The sequence below is a fragment of the Brienomyrus brachyistius genome, chromosome 7, assembly GCF_023856365.1.
Source record: "Brienomyrus brachyistius isolate T26 chromosome 7, BBRACH_0.4, whole genome shotgun sequence".
Classification (NCBI taxonomy): Eukaryota; Metazoa; Chordata; class Actinopteri; order Osteoglossiformes; family Mormyridae; genus Brienomyrus; species Brienomyrus brachyistius.
The window spans coordinates 31,856,213-31,876,595 of NC_064539.1; the positions used below are offsets into that span (position 1 = coordinate 31,856,213).

At 49.1% G+C, this 20,383-nt stretch overlaps 2 protein-coding genes and 1 long non-coding RNA gene across 5 annotated transcripts; 2 read left to right on the forward strand and 1 right to left on the reverse strand.

The window, feature by feature from the left end:
• The first annotated feature begins 1,605 nt into the window (after window positions 1-1,605).
• Window positions 1,606-15,154, forward strand: LOC125745927 (serine/threonine-protein kinase Nek6-like). 2 transcript variants are annotated; one of them, XM_049019227.1, is made up of 10 exons: window positions 1,606-2,631; window positions 7,770-7,907; window positions 8,497-8,637; window positions 8,897-8,959; window positions 10,271-10,381; window positions 10,627-10,735; window positions 11,182-11,289; window positions 12,670-12,764; window positions 13,338-13,451; window positions 13,916-15,154. In XM_049019227.1, the coding sequence occupies exons 2-10, from the start codon at window positions 7,827-7,829 to the stop codon at window positions 14,024-14,026; spliced, it is 933 nt and encodes a 310-aa protein (XP_048875184.1). In that variant the 5' UTR covers window positions 1,606-2,631; window positions 7,770-7,826; the 3' UTR covers window positions 14,027-15,154. The 2 variants fall into 2 exon arrangements, with proteins under 2 accessions (XP_048875184.1, XP_048875183.1); XM_049019226.1 differs by lacking the exon at window positions 1,606-2,631 and having other exon boundaries at window positions 7,040-7,907.
• Window positions 11,362-12,663, forward strand: LOC125745929 (uncharacterized). 2 transcript variants are annotated; one of them, XR_007398811.1, is made up of 3 exons: window positions 11,362-11,415; window positions 11,458-11,583; window positions 11,752-12,663. It is a non-coding gene; the product is annotated as an uncharacterized LOC125745929 (long non-coding RNA). The 2 variants fall into 2 exon arrangements; XR_007398812.1 differs by lacking the exon at window positions 11,458-11,583 and adding an exon at window positions 11,626-11,709.
• A 195-nt stretch (window positions 15,155-15,349) lies between the features above and the next one.
• psmb7 (proteasome 20S subunit beta 7) lies at window positions 15,350-20,005 on the reverse strand. The gene is made up of 8 exons (XM_049019228.1): window positions 19,848-20,005; window positions 19,180-19,273; window positions 18,758-18,855; window positions 18,403-18,543; window positions 17,083-17,198; window positions 16,503-16,561; window positions 16,011-16,162; window positions 15,350-15,561 (listed from the first exon to the last, which is right to left on the reverse strand). The coding sequence occupies exons 1-8, from the start codon at window positions 19,907-19,909 to the stop codon at window positions 15,450-15,452; spliced, it is 834 nt and encodes a 277-aa protein (XP_048875185.1). The 5' UTR covers window positions 19,910-20,005; the 3' UTR covers window positions 15,350-15,449.
• Window positions 20,006-20,383: the final 378 nt, after the last annotated feature.

The following is a 20,383-nucleotide window of genomic DNA, read 5'->3' on the forward strand; positions in this document are numbered from 1 at the left end:
ATGTCATTAAAAAACTTTTAATTGTCTAAAGTTCAATAGGCCTATCTGTATATACCTATATAGGCCTATGGCTATAATTTAAAATAATTATAAAATGTGCATCTGGTTTAAACTGGTTGCAAGTATGTATCATTTGCTGATTCTTTAATCTATTGCGTGCTGTTTTGACATGTTCGAGGCGTTCATGTGCCTGTTCGCCCCCCCCCCCCCCCCCCCCCCCCCCCCCCCCGAGGTTATCGGTTTGCGCCTTAGCTGAACTACTGCGCGTGAAAAATCCTGTGGGAAAGTTAAGTACAGACGCTCCTTTACTTACGAACGAGTTACGTTCTGAACAGCCATTCGTAATTTTCGCAAGTCGTTATTCAACATCATTTTAACGGTATACGCGAGTACACAGAACTAGGATGCTGGGAGTACGCACGCTGCGCAGCGACCAGAAGTCGCACTGGACAGAATTGGCGCGCAGAAGAAAAAAAAATGATGTTGCGGACAGGAAACGGGAGTCCAGTGAACATAATTTGGACTTACAGTCCTCTTCGTTTGTATGTCTCAGAGTTCGTAAGTTGAAAGTTCGTAAGCAGATGAGCGTCTGTAGCAACTCTGGGGAAAACAAAGCCCTAATGTTTGCAAAAGCATCCAGGGTATTTTGCATATCAGAAGGAAAGTGGCCAAGTATGACTTTTTTCGGTTCCAAGGAAACCGTTGGTACTTAATACCCACCTCCCCTTTCAACAACGTGTTGCTGCTTGCGGAACCGAGGAGCGGACGAAGCTTTAGACGTTGCTGCGCTGGGGGTGCCAAATGCACAGGGCTGGGGGCTGTGTACTGCTGTTTCCAAAATAATGATGTCGACAGATGTATGATTGTTTAACTTAAGTGGTAGAGAAATGCACACTAATGAGAAATGGGGTTATGAAAATTTTTATTTACTAAATTCCGACTACTGCACCAAATAGTCGGTTGCAACTTTACTCACCAATTACTACGCAAATAGAAGGATTTTTCTTCCCGATTTGTTCGGTACTACGTAAAAAGGACATAATGTCCTGATTGCAAGTATGACGATGTAAAAGGGATTTTGTAATACTGGAGTTATTCCTGGAAGGAGAGGTGTGTTTTTATTTCCGCCTGTATGTGCGTAATGACAGAGTGAAATGCGGATGCAGTCTTCAGCAGGTCTTCCTTCATGTCTGCAGGAGGATCGTCATCAGCCACAACAGGCTAGAGAGTGCCGCTTTCGTGAGGGTCTCCGGTTAACCGCACGATTGTGATCAGGGCGCACTGGAGAACATGCACCTACACGCCTTCCCTGATCTCCGTGAAGCCTACCATTTCTCCTTTGCGCTCCTTCCGCCAGGGAACCATGTAGGCGCTTCACTAATACTTTGACAGAAATGTTTCACAACAATTTCACGGCTGCGCTACGAGGGTGAGGTGAACCTGGATGAATAAGATTTACGTGGGTGGGGATGGGAAAGCAAGTCACTTAAAAATTCACAAAAAAAAAGATTCACAAAATTTCTCACAAGCGGTATCACGTTGGCTATCTTCAGAGATGAGAAACCATCAAGGTACACAGTAAAGAACGGAAAACATTGTGGGGTGTCAATATGCAAGGAAATTAGAGGTGTAAAGTAACTAAGTACAAATACTTCGTTACTGTAGGCTACTTAGGCAGTTTTTACGGATTTGTACTTTATCTGAGTATTACTTGAGTTGCTTTAACTTTTATTTTCACTTGATGCATTTTTGAGGCAAATAACGACTTTTTACTCCGATAGATTGTGCACGACTATCGTTAGTCACCCAAGTAAAAAAAATATATATATACTGTTGCTTACAACGTACCTGAGAATGGCTGCATGATTCTGGGCAAAATATGAATCACGATTTAATTATCACTTAGAATAGAGATCACTGTTTTCAATAGATATGCACAATATATCAGTTAACATACCGAAAACGTGCAATTTTTGATTTTTTATCAGTGTTCAAAGTTAGCAGCATTACAGCTAGCCTCCTACAGAAAAAAGACACGGTTACATTGGACGATCAGCCGTTTTCCTTAGTAGAGACCGAATCGGCTCATTCACCAGTTATAAGTTTGCTGCAAGTGCCAGTTTATACAATTTTTATAATACAATAATTACATCTTGCCTGTAGATCTAAATAAAAATTCACTACGCAATGAGAGGGAGCGCAGCCGTCCCCCGGGTGACCAATTGTGCCTCCATTCGAGTGTTTTAATAAGAGGGTCAGTATCGCAGGATCCCTAACATTCTCTCAGTTATTCATAAAGTATTTTAGTAATTATCGTGAACCTGTATGAAATGCAACATTCAATAAATATATTTACTACACTTTCAGTATCTCGAGAGTCTAGATTATCTTCTAAATTTATACAATTCTCTCTTGCTACTGATTCATTTATGTGGTTAAATTTTGGAGAAAATACAGATGGGACGTGCCAGTATAGCAATAACAATGTTTACGTGTGTGACAGCAAAGGGAGGCGCGCGTTCCTATTGATGGGCTTCCGTGTAAAAAGAAGTTGCACAACGCGGCTTCATGCAGTTTCCATTTTTACCCTTTCCTTAATCCGTTCGGCTGTACCGCCCGTCGCTGTTACAGGTAAGATTTCCCAGTTTCTCTCTGATCGCTTTGTCTCTTACCCAGTTTGGTTCCGGCTTCGAAACTACATTTTCGGGCAGCCATGCGCTATATATACATATGTATAAAGAAACTGTTTTATATGAATGCTGTCTACTCTATACTAATCCGAAAGCTGTCGCTGGTAGAGAAGGTCAACTCCGGTCTTAAATAGGTAGTCGGTGTTTAGAGAAAACGCTTACTGATTTTAGCTTACTGGTCAGCAGCAGTAGGACGGTTCCACTGTTAGCATACAGAAATGTTACATTTATTAATATTGTTGTTACTGTATATAAAAAGAGAGCTTTAAATTTAATTTACACAATGTACAGTTTTTCTGTTTTAGCCAACATGTAGACCTATATAATCTTTTAAAAAGATAGTGGATAAAAACGTTTTAACACGCCCTTAAAAGCCTTAATTATACCATAGTTATAACACTACACTCTGCATTACTCCACTGTGCCTAAAGAAGCAGTTAAGAGTTTAATTCACCCCTTGTACTGGCAGTTTTTCTCATATTAAAACTGTAAACCAGGCTCAGGTGTATATGCTCAGGCTCAGGCTGTAAATTGTGCTCAGGTTTACATACTCAAGCCCAGACTGTAAGCTGTGTTCCAGTGTACAGGCTCAGGCTGTAAGCAGTGTTCAGGTCTACATGTTCCTGTTCAGGCTGTAAACTGTGGTCAGGTCTACAGGCTCAGGCTGTAAACTGTGCTCAGGTCTACATATTCCTGCTCAGGCTGTAAACTGCTCAGGTCTTCATGATCAGGCAGTAAACTGTGCTCAGGTCTATATGCTCAGGCTGTAAACTGTGCTCAAGTCTACAGGCTCAGGCTATAAACTGTGCTCAGGTCTACATGCTCAGGCTGTAAACAGTGCTCAGGTCTACAGGCTCAAGCTATAAACTGTGCTGAGGTCTTCATGCCTAGGCTGTAAACCGTGCTCAGGTGTATATGTTCCAGTTCAGGCTGTAAACTGTGCTCAGGTCTACATGCTCCGGCTCATGCTGTAAACTGTGCTCAGGTCTACATGTTCCTGCTCAGGCTGTAAACTGTGCTCAGGTCTACATGCTCCGGCTCATGCTGTAAACCATGCTCAGGTCTACATGCTCATAACTAGGCTCTAAACTGGGCTTAGTAAGGTAGCTATAGCATCAGACAGAATGTGTTTTTCTGTTGGGTGATGTCACAGCTTCCACACTTCGTATGAAGAAATGACATCAGCGCCCGCATGCTGTCTGGCACACTCGCGTTCTGTCTGATTGTCACTGATCAGGTATTTTTGTTGAAATTTACGTGGGAGTGGGGGTTGTTGGCCTGCGTGGTTGGGACATCCAGAGATGGGTGCCCTCTAACATTACTGATGTGATACCTGGGTTGGTTGCCTGCACTCATTCTCACTACCATACACGCACAAAGACGCTGCTGCCTCTCATTCTAACATCAGAACACCACTGTTTATGTGGAGCACCTGTTCATTTACCCACATTCCATTTTTCATCAAGGATTAACTGCGGAAACTCAGGCTTTACACAAAGGTACAACATCCAGACCCTCCTGTTCAAACCTGCAACTGTTGACTTGACCACCATAACTGTGCCTTTGGTTTACCTGTAGCGGGGCATTGGTGTAGGAAGACATGTTACCCTAGGAAGACATGGAAGGGGCCCCTGTGGTCCAGATGTAGAAGGGGATCTAGGTCCTCGTTGTTGATGTTGAGCAGGATAACACATGATGTTGAATATGGTAGCGGATGATGTTGAGTAGCTGGCAGGTGATGTTGAGTAGCTGGCAGGTGATGTTGAGTAGCTGGCAGGTAATGTTGAGTAGCTAGCAGGTGATGTTGAGTAGCTGGCAGGTGATGTTGAGTAGCTGGCAGGTGATGTTGAGTAGCTAGCAGGTGATGTTGAGTAGCTGGCAGGTAATGGGTGGGCATCATCCGTCTGACGTAAGCATCATGCCTCTGTCTGTAAATGAGCAGTTTGCTCAGAATGTGACACTATCAAAATAAGAATTTATCAAACACTGCTAAGTCTTTTTGTCAGAAAGGTCAGGAGCCTGTGCTTGGGATCAAAGGTCACTGCTCATGTCTTCCCAAGAAAAGACGCTCCTGTTAACCACTACTTGGCTCCCATTTGGTCAGACCGCAAAGTAGGAGTGGCATCAGCAGACAGTTCAACAGGTTTATTGTGTCGTAACAGAATCTGCATGAAACTGGTGTGACAAGAAAGCTGCTTCCGCCACATTCCAGAGGTGGATCCGATGATGGAACATCCAGGCCAGAAGCCCCCCCCCCCCCAACATGTTCTCTATTCACGCAGGTTGGCCACTCCCTGTGTTTGTGGGCATAGAGGTGGAGTGGCCAGGACAGGAATCAACTCGTGTGTGTCTGTGCATGTCATTCTCCCAGGGTATGTAATCACAGGAAGCTGATGCAGTGACCAGTAGGTTTGGCAGAGAGCAGGCCCAGCTGGGTGTGATCACAGGAAGCTGATGCAGTGACCAGTAGGTTTGGCAGAGAGCAGGCCCAGTTTGGTGTGATCACAGGAAGCTGATGCAGTGACCAGCAGGTTTGGCAGAGAGCAGGCCCAGCTGGGTGTGATCACAGAAAGCTGATGCAGTGACCAGTAGGTTTGGCAGAGAGCAGGCCCAGCTGGGTGTGATCACAGAAAGCTGATGCAGTGACCAGTAGGTTTGGCAGAGAGCAGGCCCAGCTGGGTGTGATCACAGGAAGCTGATGCAGTGACCAGCAGGTTTGGCAGAGAGCAGGCCCAGCTGGGTGTGATCACAGAAATCTGATGCAGTGACCAGTAGGTTTGGCAGAGAGCAGGCCCAGCTGGGTGTGATCACAGGAAGCTGATGCAGTGACCAGCAGGTTTGGCAGAGAGCAGGCCCAGCTGGGTGTGATCACAGAAAGCTGATGCAGTGACCAGTAGGTTTGGCAGAGAGCAGGCCCAGCTGGGTGTGATCAAAGGTTTTGCCATGCTTTGTAAATTTTATTTGAAACACAGAAACCTTTCCCCTAGATTCCCTTTTTCACATTTTTATCTGCTTGCTGAGATGCTTCCTGGTTCCTGTGGCTTCCTCAGACAACATCATGTTTTTGTTGATAACAAGCTGATCCATTCCCAGACAGAGCTGCTCAGCTGGTCTGATAGCTTCCGTAGCTCACCTGCCCTGGGCTGGGGGCCACTTTGGGACTTTCTGACTCTGCCCCCAGTGGATTTACTGCAGGTTCTGTGTGGAGGTGGGTTCTGGTGCGTTGTGTGTACGTGCAAACAGGCTGAAACCGGTCTGATGTGAGGCAGAAGGCGTCTCACTGGTATGGTATCGCTTTCCTGGGAACAGAAGGTTCTGTTAACACGGGCCACCCCTGCCAAACACGAGCTATCCCCTCCGGCCCACATTCCTGCCTGTCACTTGTGAAATGCTCATCGTCACCTTCATTGTTCAACTGGGGCCCTCAGGACCAGCTCCATGATCCTGCTGGTTTGAGGTGGAATTGCCCCCCCCCCCCAGAAAGCTGTGGGGTGTTGAATGAGTCGCTGAGATCAGCATTGGCAGGCTGTGTGCCTGTGACTAGGCTCTGCTGGGGGTAATCAGGCAGTAGAACAGGCGCTCCCTACCCTGCTCCATTTACAGATGCCGATTTCCCACTTGCTCACCACCGACTTTCCCCGTGTGTAGTCAGCGGATCACCCAGTTCATTCCCAGTGACACACTGCTTTTCCATGGACAGCTTGGTTGCTATGGAAGTAGTAGTAGTAGTAGTAGTTTCCAAAAAGTTACAGCAGCACACACAAAGAGCAACAATCACTGTGCATATGCAAAAATCACACTCGCAGCAGCGGCACAGCTCAGTGTGAGTCTCTTGCTGAATGTGCTTCTCTGTTTGACCAGGGTATGATGCAGGGGGAGTGAGGTAGGGGCTGAGAGGCAGGGGCTGAGAGGCAGGGGGAGTGAGGCAGGGGCTGTGATGCAGGGGGAGTGAGGCAGGGGCTGAGAGGCAGGGGGAGTGAGGCAGGGGCTGTGATGCAGGGGCTGTGAGGCAGGGGGAGTGAGGCAGGGGCTGAGAGGCAGAGGGAGTGAGGCAGGGGCTGAGAGGCAGGGGCTGTGATGCAGGGGGAGTGAGGCAGGGGCTGAGAGGCAGGGGGAGTGAGGCAGGGGCTGTGATGCAGGGGCTGTGAGGCAGGGGGAGTGAGGCAGGGGCTGAGAGGCAGAGGGAGTGAGGCAGGGGCTGAGAGGCAGGGGCTGTGATGCAGGGGGAGTGAGGCAGGGGCTGAGAGGCAGGGGCTGAGAGGCAGGGGGAGTGAGGTAGGGGCTGAGAGGCAGGGGCTGTGATGCAAGGGGAGTGAGGCAGGGGCTGAGAGGCAGGGGCTGTGATGCAGGGGGTGTGAGGCACGGGCTGAGAGGCAGGGGCTGTGATGCAGGGGGAGTGAGGCAGGGGCTATGATGCAGGGGCTGAGAGGCATTGTCCAGTATGGAGCAAATCTTCTTGAGTGTCTTGAGATAGCATTACTGTTATCATTGTAATTATTACTCTTAAGTTACTAAAGTTTTAGAATAGACTGTGTACTGCGAGGTACCAGTTGGAAGTAACATGTTATACTAGGGCAGTGATTCTGGTCCTTGGGGACCCACAGACGGTCCTTAGGGTCCCACAGACGGTCCTTGGGGGCCCACAGACGGTTTTCGCTGTGTCCAAGCTCCCTGCCACACTCATCTGTCTGCTGGTCCACGAGGACTGGATGGGGAAACAATGATCTGGGGTACAGTGGTAATGTGACAGTGGTGGAGTATAAATCCAGAATGATTCAGGGGCCCTGAAACGTGCCAGCAGGGACCCAGGGTGGCCTTTTGTCAGGGAGTCCAGGATTCATAGCGTCACCCCTAGTGGGTGGGGTCAGACACCCTGTTAAACAGGAAGGCACATAAGCCCCGCCTCCATTATCCTGAATACATATAAAAGGCATATCACCATACACTTTATTTGACTTGGATGTGTGTTTTATCAGGTAAGGTCTTTGGTCACCTGATCCTTGCATGAACACATGATTTATATTTGGTCACATGATCAACATTTTGTCACCTGAACTGTTTTTCTCTGCCTGTGCTCAGGAGAGCGAAAAGCAAAGAGTCCCCACAAAGATATAATTACAAACCTGTGATGTCAAAATGGAAGGACAGAAAAAGTATGGGCAGCAGCAAACCGCAGAGCAGAACAAGTCGTGTAAGATGCAGAGGCACGAGGATCAGGTAAGAACCGCTATGGCACCAGAACCAATGAGAGCCAGCCCTGTTGACCCAATGAGAGCCAGCCCTGTTGACCCAATGAGAGCCAGCCCTGTTGACCCAATGAGACCCAGCCCTGGATTAGTGAGTCAGGGTTACACCTCAGTTTTCTCAGCAGAGTGTATGATTATACTGTGTGCACTTATGTATGTGTGTGGGAGACATTGCTGAATCACAGTTAAACGTAAAGTAAGCTGTCAATATGTAAACCTTCGCTTAAACCCATTAGCAATGCCCAGTGTGACCGTCAGCAGTGCAGCAGATGTGTGATATGTGGGAGGGGGGTCTGCTGGCGGTCTGATCTTACATGACGTGCAGCAGGCCGAGGGTTAGTGACAGCTGGTCACACCTGACCCAAACCATGTCCCCACATCACGTTTCCTCTGTGTTAACAGTGCAGTTTCTGACTTTATGTCACCAACAGGAGGCAGAACGATGTGCGGTAACAGGCTCTGGGCTTTGCTGTTCGTATCTGAGCAGAGTTCGCTGTTAAACGTGATGCGTTGAGTGTGCTGTGTTGAGACCTTTTTGGGATGTTCTGTGTCCCACGCAGAGGAAGAATCCCACATATCAGTACCACTGCACACTGGCAAACTTCCGCATTGAGAAAAAGATTGGCAGGGGTCACTTCAGTGAAGTCTACAAAGCAACTTACCTTCAGAATGGACAGCAGGTGGCACTGAAGAAAGTACAGGTAAGTGTAAGGCGGGAGGCGGGGGGGGGGGGCAAATGGGTGGGGCATGAGGGCAGGACAAACTGCGTTTTCATCTGTTGCTCTTCATCAAACGTACAGAACCAGTAAAGCGTAATGGAAAGGTGACTCATTGGCAGAGTAAGGTGGGGTGTTTATTTTTGTGCGTGTCTGTAGGAGCGTTAAGCCTAAAATGACACAATAATTGTGTAATATGAGTTACATCTTAATTTCTTGATTGCTCCTCCATCTCTTTTTGCAGATTTTTGAAATGATGGATGCCAAGGCAAGACAGGACTGTATTAACGAAATTGACCTGTTAAAGGTAGGGAAGAGTGGATCACATGGGACCAGGGGGTGCAGAGTAGGGTCCTTCCCCTGGCTGGGTGACAGGGTTCCTGAAGGTTCTGTTTTTGTTTGTCAGGCTTGGTTTGATGAGCCTTTGTAACACATGACCTTCCCGTCTGTCAGCTGCAGCTGCCGCGCTGTTAGTGGATGGCATTTACAGCAATGGATTCATAAACATGCCTGCAGACACAAATACAGGAACTCATGAATGCACACACACACACACACACACGTCGGGTAAACATGTCTTTATGGGGACCACTCATTCATTTCTATGGGAAAAATGCTAACACAAACTATGACAACCTTAACCCCCACCCAACCCTAACCATAACCATAAGTAACCATGCAAAATACATGTTATTTTTCATTTTTAGTTTTTTCATTGCAGTCACAGATTTTTACTAAATTGAGTTTTCCCTTATGGGGACCAGGGACTGCCCACACCAGACCAATAACCCACTGCACACCTTATCCCTACAGCCAGGGTGGAGGCTTTAAATGCAGTCAGCACCTCTACACACGGGCATCCCTCAGCACTGGTTGGCTTCCCTCAGCTCAGGCCAGATCACTCAACACAGGCCGGTTCACTCAACTCAGGGCGGTTCACTCAACTCAGGCCGGATTACTCAGCACAGACCGCATCCCACAGCACAGACCACACCCCTCAACACAGGCCACACCCTTCAGCACAGGGCACATCCTACAGCACAGACCACACCCCTCAACACAGGCCACATCCTTCAGCACAGGGCACATCCTACAGCACAGACCACACCCCTCAACACAGGCCGCACCCTTCAGCACAGGGCACATCCTACAGCACAGACCACACCCCTCAAAACAGGCCACATCCTTCAGCACAGGGCACATCCTACAGCACAGACCACACCCCTCAACACAGGCCGCACCCTTCAGCACAGGCCGCATTCCATCACACAGGCCGCATTCCTCAACACAGGCTGCATTCCTCCGCACAGCCTGGCATGCCTCAACACATGACCTGGCTTCTTCAGACAGGCCAAATGCAAAAGAACTAACAAACTTTTGCTCAGTCATTTCTGTGTCTGTGTTATACAACAGTGGGACCATGTCCACGGCCCCACCCACATGGAGGTGTGGCTCTTATCTAGGCAAGATGATTGGCTAGACACGCATGCCTGTGTCTCCACTTGTCTAGGCCCAAGAATTGCGACTGTTTAATATGCAGACGGGGCAGAGCCTTCCATAAATCACCTTAACATGGTAGCACAGGTGTAAGGATTACTGCTGTGTGTGTGTGATGCAGCAACTGAACCATCCTAACGTGATCAAGTACCTGGATTCCTTCATCGAGGAGAACCAGCTAAACATCGTGCTGGAGCTGGCTGACGCAGGAGATCTGTCACAGATGATTAAGGTGCGGCAATGAGCAATGCCTGTATTTTGGTGGGTGGGGCCATCACAAGATGGGTGGGCTGTGGGTGTGGTCAGTGTGAGATTCGGGTGTGGGTGCAGTTTCCTGGGCAGGATCTCCTAATGGCAGAACATCCAGGGTTCAAGGTTGACTCTGAGATAAAGGGATCTCTTTATGTTACTGGTGGGGAGTGGGTGGAAACAGGAGTCCATTATGCTTATCTTTTACCCCCCACCCCCATCCCACAGTTCTTTAAGAAGAACCGACGTCTCATCCCTGAGAAAACAATCTGGAAGTACTTTGGACAGCTCTGCAGCGCCGTGGAGCACATGCACTCACGCAGGGTCATGCATAGAGGTTCATTTCATTTTCTCTCCACCCACAGTGAGATACATACAGCCCCTCCCCAGTATGGTCACTGATGCCCCGTACTGGAGCTGGAGCCGGGCTTTTTCCCAATCTGAAACTGGTTCTATGCACAGCATCATGGAAAAGCTGGTCTCAGAATTTGGAACTGTAACATCACCTGACTTTGCTCAGCATTTCGCAAGCTTGAGATGTGATTCGAATCGAACCTCCAACCTTGGTGGTATCAGACAACAATACTGCCCATTGAAACTCCAGGCAACCCCTGGGCAATGAAATGTTTGATAAAATACAATCATGTGTACTAACCTTTTACTTGTGTTATTTAAGGAACGTTAAGGAGGTGGGATTAGGCAGGGACATAGATACAGTGGGACATCCCTGCAGAGTGGGACAGCCTGAAGGCAGAGTAATGGGACACCCTTCCCTCCCCACAGACATCAAGCCTGCTAACGTGTTCATCACAGCCACGGGGGTGCTCAAACTGGGGGACCTGGGCCTGGGCCGCTTCTTCAGCTCCAAGACCACTGCAGCGCACTCCTTAGGTAGGTGAGCCTGGGCCGTTACCATGGCGGTGCACTCCTTAGGTAGGTGAGCCTGGGCCGTTACCATGGCGGCGCACTCCTTAGGTAGGTGAGCCTGGGCCGTTACCATGGCAGTGCACTCCTTAGGTAGGTGAGCCTGTGCCGTTACCATGGCGGCGCACTCCTTAGGTATGTGAGCCTGGGCTGTTACCATGGCAGCGCACTCCTTAGGTAGGTGAGCCTGTGCCGTTACCATGGCGGCGCACTCCTTAGGTATGTGAGCCTGGGCCGTTACCATGGCAGCGCACTCCTTAGGTAGGTGAGCCTGTGCCGTTACCATGGCGGCGCACTCCTTAGGTATGTGAGCCTGGGCTGTTACCATGGCAGCGCACTCCTTAGGTAGGTGAGCCTGGGCCGTTACCATGGCAGTGCACTCCTTAGGTATGTGAGCCTGGGCTGTTACCATGGCAGCGCACTCCTTAGGTAGGTGAGCCTGGGCCGTTACCATGGCAGTGCAATCGTTAGGTATGTGAGCCTGGGCTGGTACCACGACGACACACTCGTTCCATAGGTGATCCCAAGCTGTTACCATGGCAGTGCACTCCTTAGGTATGTGAGCCTGGGCTGTTACCATGACGACACACTCGTTCCATAGGTGATCCCAAGCTGTTACCATGGCGGTGTGCTCCTTACGTAGGTAAACCTAGGATTTTAATCTAACGTTCGGGAAACAGCTAGCTGTGTCTGGGCTAAGAGAGCCGACCATCCATATGAATGACATCCCAGATGTATTAGTGGGTTGGACTTGAGGTGGGGGGGCATGTGGGGCTGTAGAACCCCCCACACACTCACTACTTTGGGTTCTCCTTCTGACAGTCTCAAGTTCTGCGAAATACTCCTGAGCTCTGTTCACTGGATTCGGCAGTGCCGCAGTACGTTATCCAAACACGCTTTCTGTGGGATTATGTTGTCTTTGCTCCCAGTATAAATCTTGGTGCCTTCTTGCATTTCCATTATGTTTCTCTGGAGCTCCCCTATCTCCGACATGCCCTCACAGAAACAGTCATTCCACGACAGGTTGTCAGCCATGTTGGCCAATTCGCTGTATTTGATGAGTTTCTTTTAAAATGGAAGCCAAATCCTGCCAGTCCCGCATCTTGTTGTAAGGTTTCTGGTTTTTGGAAGAATTTTTTTGTTTCGTTTTGTCCATTATACTGAGGTTCCTCCAGTTTCCCATCTCCATGCTCCATGACTTGATCCCCTTGGGGATTAACTGAGCCCACAGACAAGAGCCCAACACGCTAAGCACAAAAATGTAGCAGGATTCCCGGTCTGGAGCACTGGCCCTGAAGCGTCTGGTTTCCAGGTTTCCTGTTTAACTGGCTGCACCTCTACCTGCAGTGGGAACGCCGTACTACATGTCCCCGGAAAGAATCCACGAGGCTGGCTACAACTTCAAGTCTGACATCTGGTCCCTGGGATGTCTGCTGTATGAGGTAATCTATTTACGTTCACCATACACGCACACACACACACACCCTGACCTTGGGCGATCTGTCACGCTCTCATAACGTGCTTCAAACACATCGGTTGGCTTTGTTTCTGTTCTCACGCGTATTATAAATCTCACAATATGTTGCATTACTATTTTACAAGTGTTTCTGCATGTGCATGTTTCACCATAACTCAGTTATTTCTCTTATCCTCCACCCAATTATCTTCCAAAGGCTTATCCTGGTCAGGTGAAGGGTGTCTATGACTAATATTACTCATGTACACTAATGTTAATATCGTATTTATATAGGCAGAAGTGACTTACAGATACTTTGTTTTATTGGGATGAGCAGATAATTAAAGCTCTCTGCATGTCTCAAGCTCAGCACCACCTTCCCTGCCACCCTTACTTGGTTCCATTGACATCACCCCTTACGGACCACAGGCATCTTTGATGACCTGAGCTCATTTGACACTGTTTCAGCGCGATACACGTCTACCCGTTCCCTCTGCCTACAGCTTACTGGGTCTCTCTCTGCCCCCCCCCCCCCCCCCCCCCCAAAAAAAAAAAAAAGATGGCCGCCCTCCAGAACCCGTTCTATGGAGACAAGATGAACCTATACTCTCTGTGCTGTAAGATTGAGAAATGTGACTACCCACCTCTCCCGGCCGAAGGCTACTCCGACCAGGTAGAGCCACCATCCCTCGCCGCCCCGCTGTGTCCTGAAAAGGCAGGGTTTTCACGGGGTGACAGGCTGCATTAGGACAGGCCCAGACGTCATAGCAGTGGCTTACAGTCAAAAGAGAGTAAAACCCCAGGCTCAGAGGTGCCTCTCACTCCCTGTTCCTGCATGCTCATTAGCTCCCTGTGCTAAAACAGCCTTCGCTGTAACCTATAGGTTAACTTCTGCATGCATAACTTACATTTAAGTTACTTAATAAACATTACGTGTGGCTCCACCTACTGGCCATAAATATATGTGCAGTTAATAGCAACATGTACATGTAATTTTGCTTTTTAAGACCCCCAGATGCTTTAACTTTTGCTGATATTTTACAATAATAAGAGATAAAAGTTACAGATATTGCAGTTTCCATGAGATAATTGAAGTGTGTGTTACCCGTGCAACCTCCTCCCCCCCCCCCCCCCCAGCTGCGGGACCTGGTGAGCATGTGCATCACCCCCATGCCGGAGACACGCCCCGATGTCATCTTCATACTGCAGGTCGCCAAACAGATGCAGCTGAGGACAGCCACCTCATGAGCGCCTCCCACAGGACACCCTGGGGTCTGCAGGGGATGGAGGGTTTTTTTCAAAATAATTTACAATGTATTCTATAGCTGTTAATTATATCTTAGTTTTTATTTCTTACAAAAAAAGTACGTCCAATGCTGTGATATTTGGGAGGAGCGGGAGGACTGTCCTCTTTGGCTGGCTGAAGATGGAAGGTTATGATCATGTGATATTAACGTGACACCATGCAGGACTCTTCCTTCCCCCCCTGGGTTCCACTGGGACTGTGCTAAGAGAATGAGCCTTGAGCCTGGGTTCGAATGCAGGCAGGATCAGCTTGGGGTGGAAGTGTTTTTGTGCCCAGGCATCGGGGACAGTGTTTGAGGCCAGATCAGCACCATGTCAAACCTTCGCCAAGCAGCTACAGGCACATGCTCTTACTAATCATCATGCACCCCATGTTCTATACCTGAGACATGCCAGCCTGATGGAGGTGCTGTTCCCATCCACCCATTTATATTTGCAGACGGGGTCAGATGGTGTGACTGACTCCCCACTTTACAGTCGTTCGTTTATGACTGTGCTAGTCTCCGTTCAGCCAGCATGCCATTCCGTGTTATGGCTGCCGTCTCTCTCCCTCCATCCACCCTTAAAATGCAGACAGCACTGCTGAGCCAAAGACTTTTTATACTGTGAAATGAAGGGCTTTGAAAGGAGGCTTGATGTAGATGCAGACCTCACATCGTGTCCAGAGTGAGGTGAGGAGCATGACGCAGGGGACTCTGTGCCATCTCTGCTGACCTTAGCATAACCCTCAGTGATCTCTGCTCCTTCATCATACTTTCCCTATCTGTGATCCTCTACCCTCTGCTGGACATTAGGCATTGCCAAATGCCATGTTTAATGAACTTGCTTACATTTCTAAAGATGGTAAATGACAATATTTCAAGCCTGATTCATCAAGGACAAAAGTCAGTATTGACAGTCCACTCAGATATACTAATATTCACAAAACACTAACACTAAACACTTTCTGAATTTGTTTCTTAACTCGTTCCTTTGACCATTATTATCTATAAACCCAGAAACTTTTTGTAGTGACTTTTCACTGTGTGGTACTCATGTTGCCTGTAAACTGAATAAAATTTGTGACTGGAATCTCCACTCTCATTGGTTCATGCTCCCTTGCCTTCCATGCAATAATTTACACATTACACACTCAAACATGGGTCTGACACTCAGCCATGCCACAGAGTGGCCTGTCCACATACCACAGTCAGGGGAAGTCTGTTCAAGCACGATCGGCGAAGGGTGCGTCCTCAGTGTGTTTCAAGAGCACTCCAACAACACAGCTCAGACCATAACATACATTTTATTGTAAACCAGGGAGACAAGCAGGCCGCCTGCGCAGTGGAGGGTAGGGAGATGGGGCGTGGGGGGGGCAGGGGTGCTCTCAGGACGTATCCATGGTCTGTACTGTCTCCTCCAACACCTCCAGGTCCAGGGGCACCACGGTCTTGGTGAGAACACCGGTCGTGCCGCGTTTGTAGCGGTAACTTCCGGCCCTGATGAAAGACACGCCAAAATGGGAGTGAACAGTTGTGCGAGTGGCAATAGCGGTCATTGCATAGTAGGGCATGGTAAACTCAGTATGTGAGGGCAGCTTAAAATTGGAAAGTTTTAGTCAGCGGCGGCGACAGGGCCCCCGCGGCGGCCCCGCCCCCGCGGCGGCGGCGGCGGCGGCGGCAGGGCCCCCGCGGCGGCGGCAGGGCCCCCGCGGCGGCGGCAGGGCCCCCGCGGCGGCGGCAGGGCCCCCGCGGCGGCGGCGGCGGCAGGGCCCCCGCGGCGGCGGCGGCGGCAGGGCCCCCGCGGCGGCGGCGGCGGCAGGGCCCCCGCGGCGGCGGCGGCGGCGGCAGGGCCCCCGCGGCGGCGGCGGCGGCGGCAGGGCCCCCGCGGCGGCGGCGGCGACAGGGCAGGGGGCAAACAGGAGCCAGAGCCGGGCAGCGCCCCTCACCTGACTCCCTTCTTGTTGGCCTCGTCGTGAGGCCGCAGGTAGTCCACCTTGGGCTTGGTGATGACACACAGGTCGATGTTGCTCCCTGAGCCCAGGTCATTAAAGATGCCAGCCGCAATGGCGTCCCGAACCAGCTGCTTTGCGGCCTCTTCCTAGGGGGGGGGGGGGGGACACAAAATCACATCACAACCGTGGTGAGTAAATAAAGGAATGAATACGAAACATTAAATGTAAGGGCAACAGCTCCTCCTACTGGTGGCTAATGGAAACAGATTTCAACACCAAGCATAAGACTGCCAAAGATAGGGAAGTGGTTGGCTGGAGATGTAACAAGATGGACTGGGACCCCAGAAGTCAGCCCCTCTGCACGAGGGGTAAGAAAATGCTAATTAAAGTGAGAGTATTACATAAGGCTTCGTTATAGGCCCTAAAAGCCTCAGAGTGGTAAGGATGACTTCAAAGGAGAAAGGTAGGTTTTTAGACGACACCCACCTCCATATCCGGCTTGTAGCGATCTTCGAACACCGCCATGGCAGCCAGGGACCCGGAGCCTGAGGAAGACAGTCATTCAAAACACATACCTGTGTAATAGTAATACAGAGGGGGAGAGAGTCTAATAGCGCCCCCAGGTGCCAATACTGGGGTTGCCCCACTGCACACATCCTTCAAGGGCCCAGCTACCACTTCTAGTCTCTCAGATCCAGTAAAATAAGGTAGCTGATACCCACCACGGTAAACTGGGGTCCCCACATTCTGTATCACAGAGCAGAAGGGAATCCTAAACCAATGAGATCAGCCCCCCAGTGCCTTAGCAGCTATGCAGCATCTTCAGGCTAATGGGGATGTTCTCCCAGTCCACAGTAACCAGCTCCATTTACTAACTGGCGATCAGTGTGACTCCGCCAGCTACCACTGAATGAAAAAGGTGCTTCCCAGTAGCCATAAGACTGCAGTCCTGCTCATCCCTCCCTCCATCCCTCCATCCCTGTTCTGGGTTTCTATTTGCTATGATAGCAGGATTACCCTCAGTACAGTACATCTATCAGGGCGTGCAGGGCAGCCTGAACCTTACCCATGGTTACATAGGGCAGCTTGTCTGTGGACCCGTGAGGGTAGATGCTGTATAGATGAGGTCCCATACAGTCCACCCCCCCCAAGACCAGGGCAGCGCCGATATACCCCTGGTACCTGTGTGGAACAGCAGAGATGGGGGAGACATTTAGGTGACAACTCGAAATAATCAGCGCAAACAGAATAGTATCCAGCTTCAGTTCGAAGCACAATACCTAACCTGCCAGTAGCCTCCTGAGTAAGAACACACCAATTGATTGGCTAGCGACTGCAAATGGCCAGTTTTTACCCTGTTCAGCAATCAGTCATCTAAATATGGCCAAGTTAACGAGCTGATCAACATTTTACCCACTAGCATTGCTTTTCTAATGGTGGACTACATCGTGATATTTTACCGTATCCAGTTGTATCCACAGCATACAGTTCAGAGGTATCTTAAGAATCATGATAACCGCAGTATATTTACTTTTATTTAGCAGATGCTTCTGTCCAAAGCGATGTTCTAATGCAAATAGCACAATACAAACATACATGCTATGCAGTCCTGGTCTTGACTAGGCATAAGTGCAGCTAGGCTGAGCTTCAAAGAATGCCAAGCTTCTTTATAACGACAGGGCACACCAGAAAGGGCATATCACCTGACAGTACCAGAACAGACAGACCAAAGCGAAACAGCCCTGCCTGCATCTCTCGCTTGTGCGTCAATTACCCGTTTCAGTGGATTTCAGCTTAAGTGACTGGATCGTGAACTAAAAACTTAATAGATCTTTGTTTTTTAATCAAGTCACCTAACTGGTTAAAAAAAACTTCATATATCATTGGACTGATGAAAATATTGTTCGTCACACAGTAAATGCCACACGCTGTCATATACAAGGAGGAAGAGGCCCCAAAAAGGTTCTGCTTTAATTGTGTGGAAACGGTTTGTATTTGTGAAATCCAACGTGGACCAATTTATTGTAAATTGCAAACTTTGCACGTGGAAACACAACCAATCTTTTTAACCACCTGCTGCATTAGCGCCCCAAACACAGGGAATGTCTGGCATTGCGTATATAAGAGAACACATCATCCTTAGCTACCGTGTCAACACATTCAGAAGTAAATAAACCGAAGCAAGGAAGAATGCAATCAGTGCATCCCTACTCGTTACACCTCATATTGAAGAACAGAGATGTTTAACCTAAAATATGCGATCATAAATGCACAGATAACATTGCTTCCACCACCAGGAGAGACCAGTTAAAGCTGTCTGACCACCTGTGACCCTATCCCAGGGACCCCTGAACACCCACAGGCCAGCCTGGAGACAGACACACACCTGAAGAGCATCTGCTTGAGCATGCGGTTGGCTGTGGCCACTCGGGGCAGCCGTCCGGTGGACAGGGAGTGTAGCTCCAAGTTAGACGAGATGATCTGGGTGGTCATCTCCGTGTCGGCTGCCGTACCAGCACCACAACAGCTGCGCGGGAGAGATAGATTGGTCAGACATGGCTGCCACAGCCCATCCCTGAACAGGACAGAGACGGGACTAAGGGATTCAAGCTGTCAGTTCGGTGGGTTTGATTCCCGGTTATATGGAATAGCCAGATGACTCTGGGTGTTTCTTCACTTCATGCTCCGGTCACGTCCCTCTTAATGCCCCTTACAGCTTTAGACAGCACCCTCATACTCACTAGATGTTCGGGGAGATGTAGTGTATCTTGGAACAGTTTTTATCAGCCACAACCATCCCCTCCGTGGCACGGGTGTCGGCCCCGAGAACGACTCCATCCTAGAAAAGGCAAACAAGAACCAGACATGTCATGGACCGGACCCAAACGGAATGTCCCATTACAGTGAGTGCTAGACTCTCCAGCATTGAACTGCACCCCTTATCTGATCCTACAAGCTTGCTTTGTATGTTTGTCTGCGTGTCTCAAAGAGAGCAAGATGGAATGAGTGAAAAGGCTATTTCCCCAAGGGGATGGATGAAGTTACAGTAATTACAAAATAGAGCAGTGGCAAAGAGATCATGGACCATTACACAGATATTTAAGGAGGAAGAACCTCAGTTTCGTCTGGGTGCAATGGCAGTATATCCCCCGAGCCCACTTACCTTAAAAACCAGCCCGCAGATGGTGGTGCCTGTTTTTCGGGCTGCTGGGACACTGAATCCCAACTTTATTATTTCCTCTTCTAAAAGAGCATTTCTGAAACAGGAACGAATCCTTTAAAATATGCATACATGGACATTTCACTAAACAACTGGCACAGGGTGGATAAAATAAAGAACGGCATGAAATACAATATTAATATGAATTCCTCCTCTATCCACCAACCCCCGAGATGAAAATGATCTACCAGCCATTGAACGTGATTCAAAACCCCATCAAAGCCTGGATCCCGGCTATAAACGCCGATGGAGAGCCATCCCGAGTGTCGGGGGAAGCCGGGAGGGCTACATGCTCCGTCGAGTATGTATACGCCAATCCTCAGATGGAGATTAACACGCAAAAGTAATGATCACCGTGCCCTAAACTGACTGGCGATTCCCGGTCCCTGCATTAAAGATAAAGCTTTCCGCGCTCCGCCGGCCGGCCGGCTGAATGACTGAGGCGCAGATTCCCTGAGTCATCCTACAATGGAACAGGCCCCCCGAGTACCGGCCTCAAAAACTGCCGGGAGAGAGCCAGCAGAAAGCCGGGAGCAGCCAGCCAGTAGCCCCGAACGCTTCCCGGACACGCTGAAAGAGAAAATTTTTTTTCTTTCACTTTTAACGCTCACCGCTTGCAGTAGTCGAAACTGAAACCGCCGCTTGGGATCTGGCATACAGACAGCGTCGCCATTTTTCCGTCCGCTGCGGTGCTGTTTCCCGGAAGTTCGGCCGTGCTGGTGTGACGCTGCTTGTCGTCCGGGCTGCACGGAACCAGCGTGAGACCTGGGATTTTAGGGCTGCATGATGGTGATCCCGGCCTCGTCACCCAACAAATACCATCTTCTGGTTCTCATGCTTGTCTTAAACTTAAAGTATCTTAAAAGTATTGTATAGGCAATTAGAGTAAAGCTTTCGTGCTACTGTATACACGTAAATGGATAGCATGAGATCATAAATTGTTCTTAACTTCACTATAAAAATAGAATGAATATTTTGATAAGGCGCAACATTATAATTCCGTGGTCAATTGTACATTACTTTGGATGATGACAATGAATTAACAATACTTTCCTGTATGGAGTTAAGATAAGGTTGAACTCTCTTGAACTCTATGGGCAATGGTTTAAACCGTGGAGAACGTGGTTATTGATTACAGTACCTCTCA

Excerpts from the sequence above, each read along its gene's own strand:
- LOC125745927 (XM_049019227.1), top strand. The coding sequence starts at position 7,827 with ATGGAAGGACAGAAAAAGTATGGGCAGCAGCAAACCGCAGAGCAGAAC. Across the intron at positions 8,960-10,270 it reads ACGAAATTGACCTGTTAAAG|CAACTGAACCATCCTAACGT; the intron begins GTAGGGAAGAGT and ends TGTGTGATGCAG. Across the intron at positions 10,382-10,626 it reads ATCTGTCACAGATGATTAAG|TTCTTTAAGAAGAACCGACG; the intron begins GTGCGGCAATGA and ends CCCATCCCACAG.
- psmb7 (XM_049019228.1), bottom strand. The coding sequence starts at position 19,909 with ATGGCGACGCTGTCTGTATGCCAGATCCCAAGCGGCGGTTTCAGTTTC. Across the intron at positions 16,562-17,082 it reads GCTGCCCTATGTAACCATGG|GCTCCGGGTCCCTGGCTGCC; the intron begins GTAAGGTTCAGG and ends TGTCTTCCTCAG. Across the intron at positions 16,163-16,502 it reads GCTACAAGCCGGATATGGAG|GAAGAGGCCGCAAAGCAGCT; the intron begins GTGGGTGTCGTC and ends CCCCCCCCCTAG.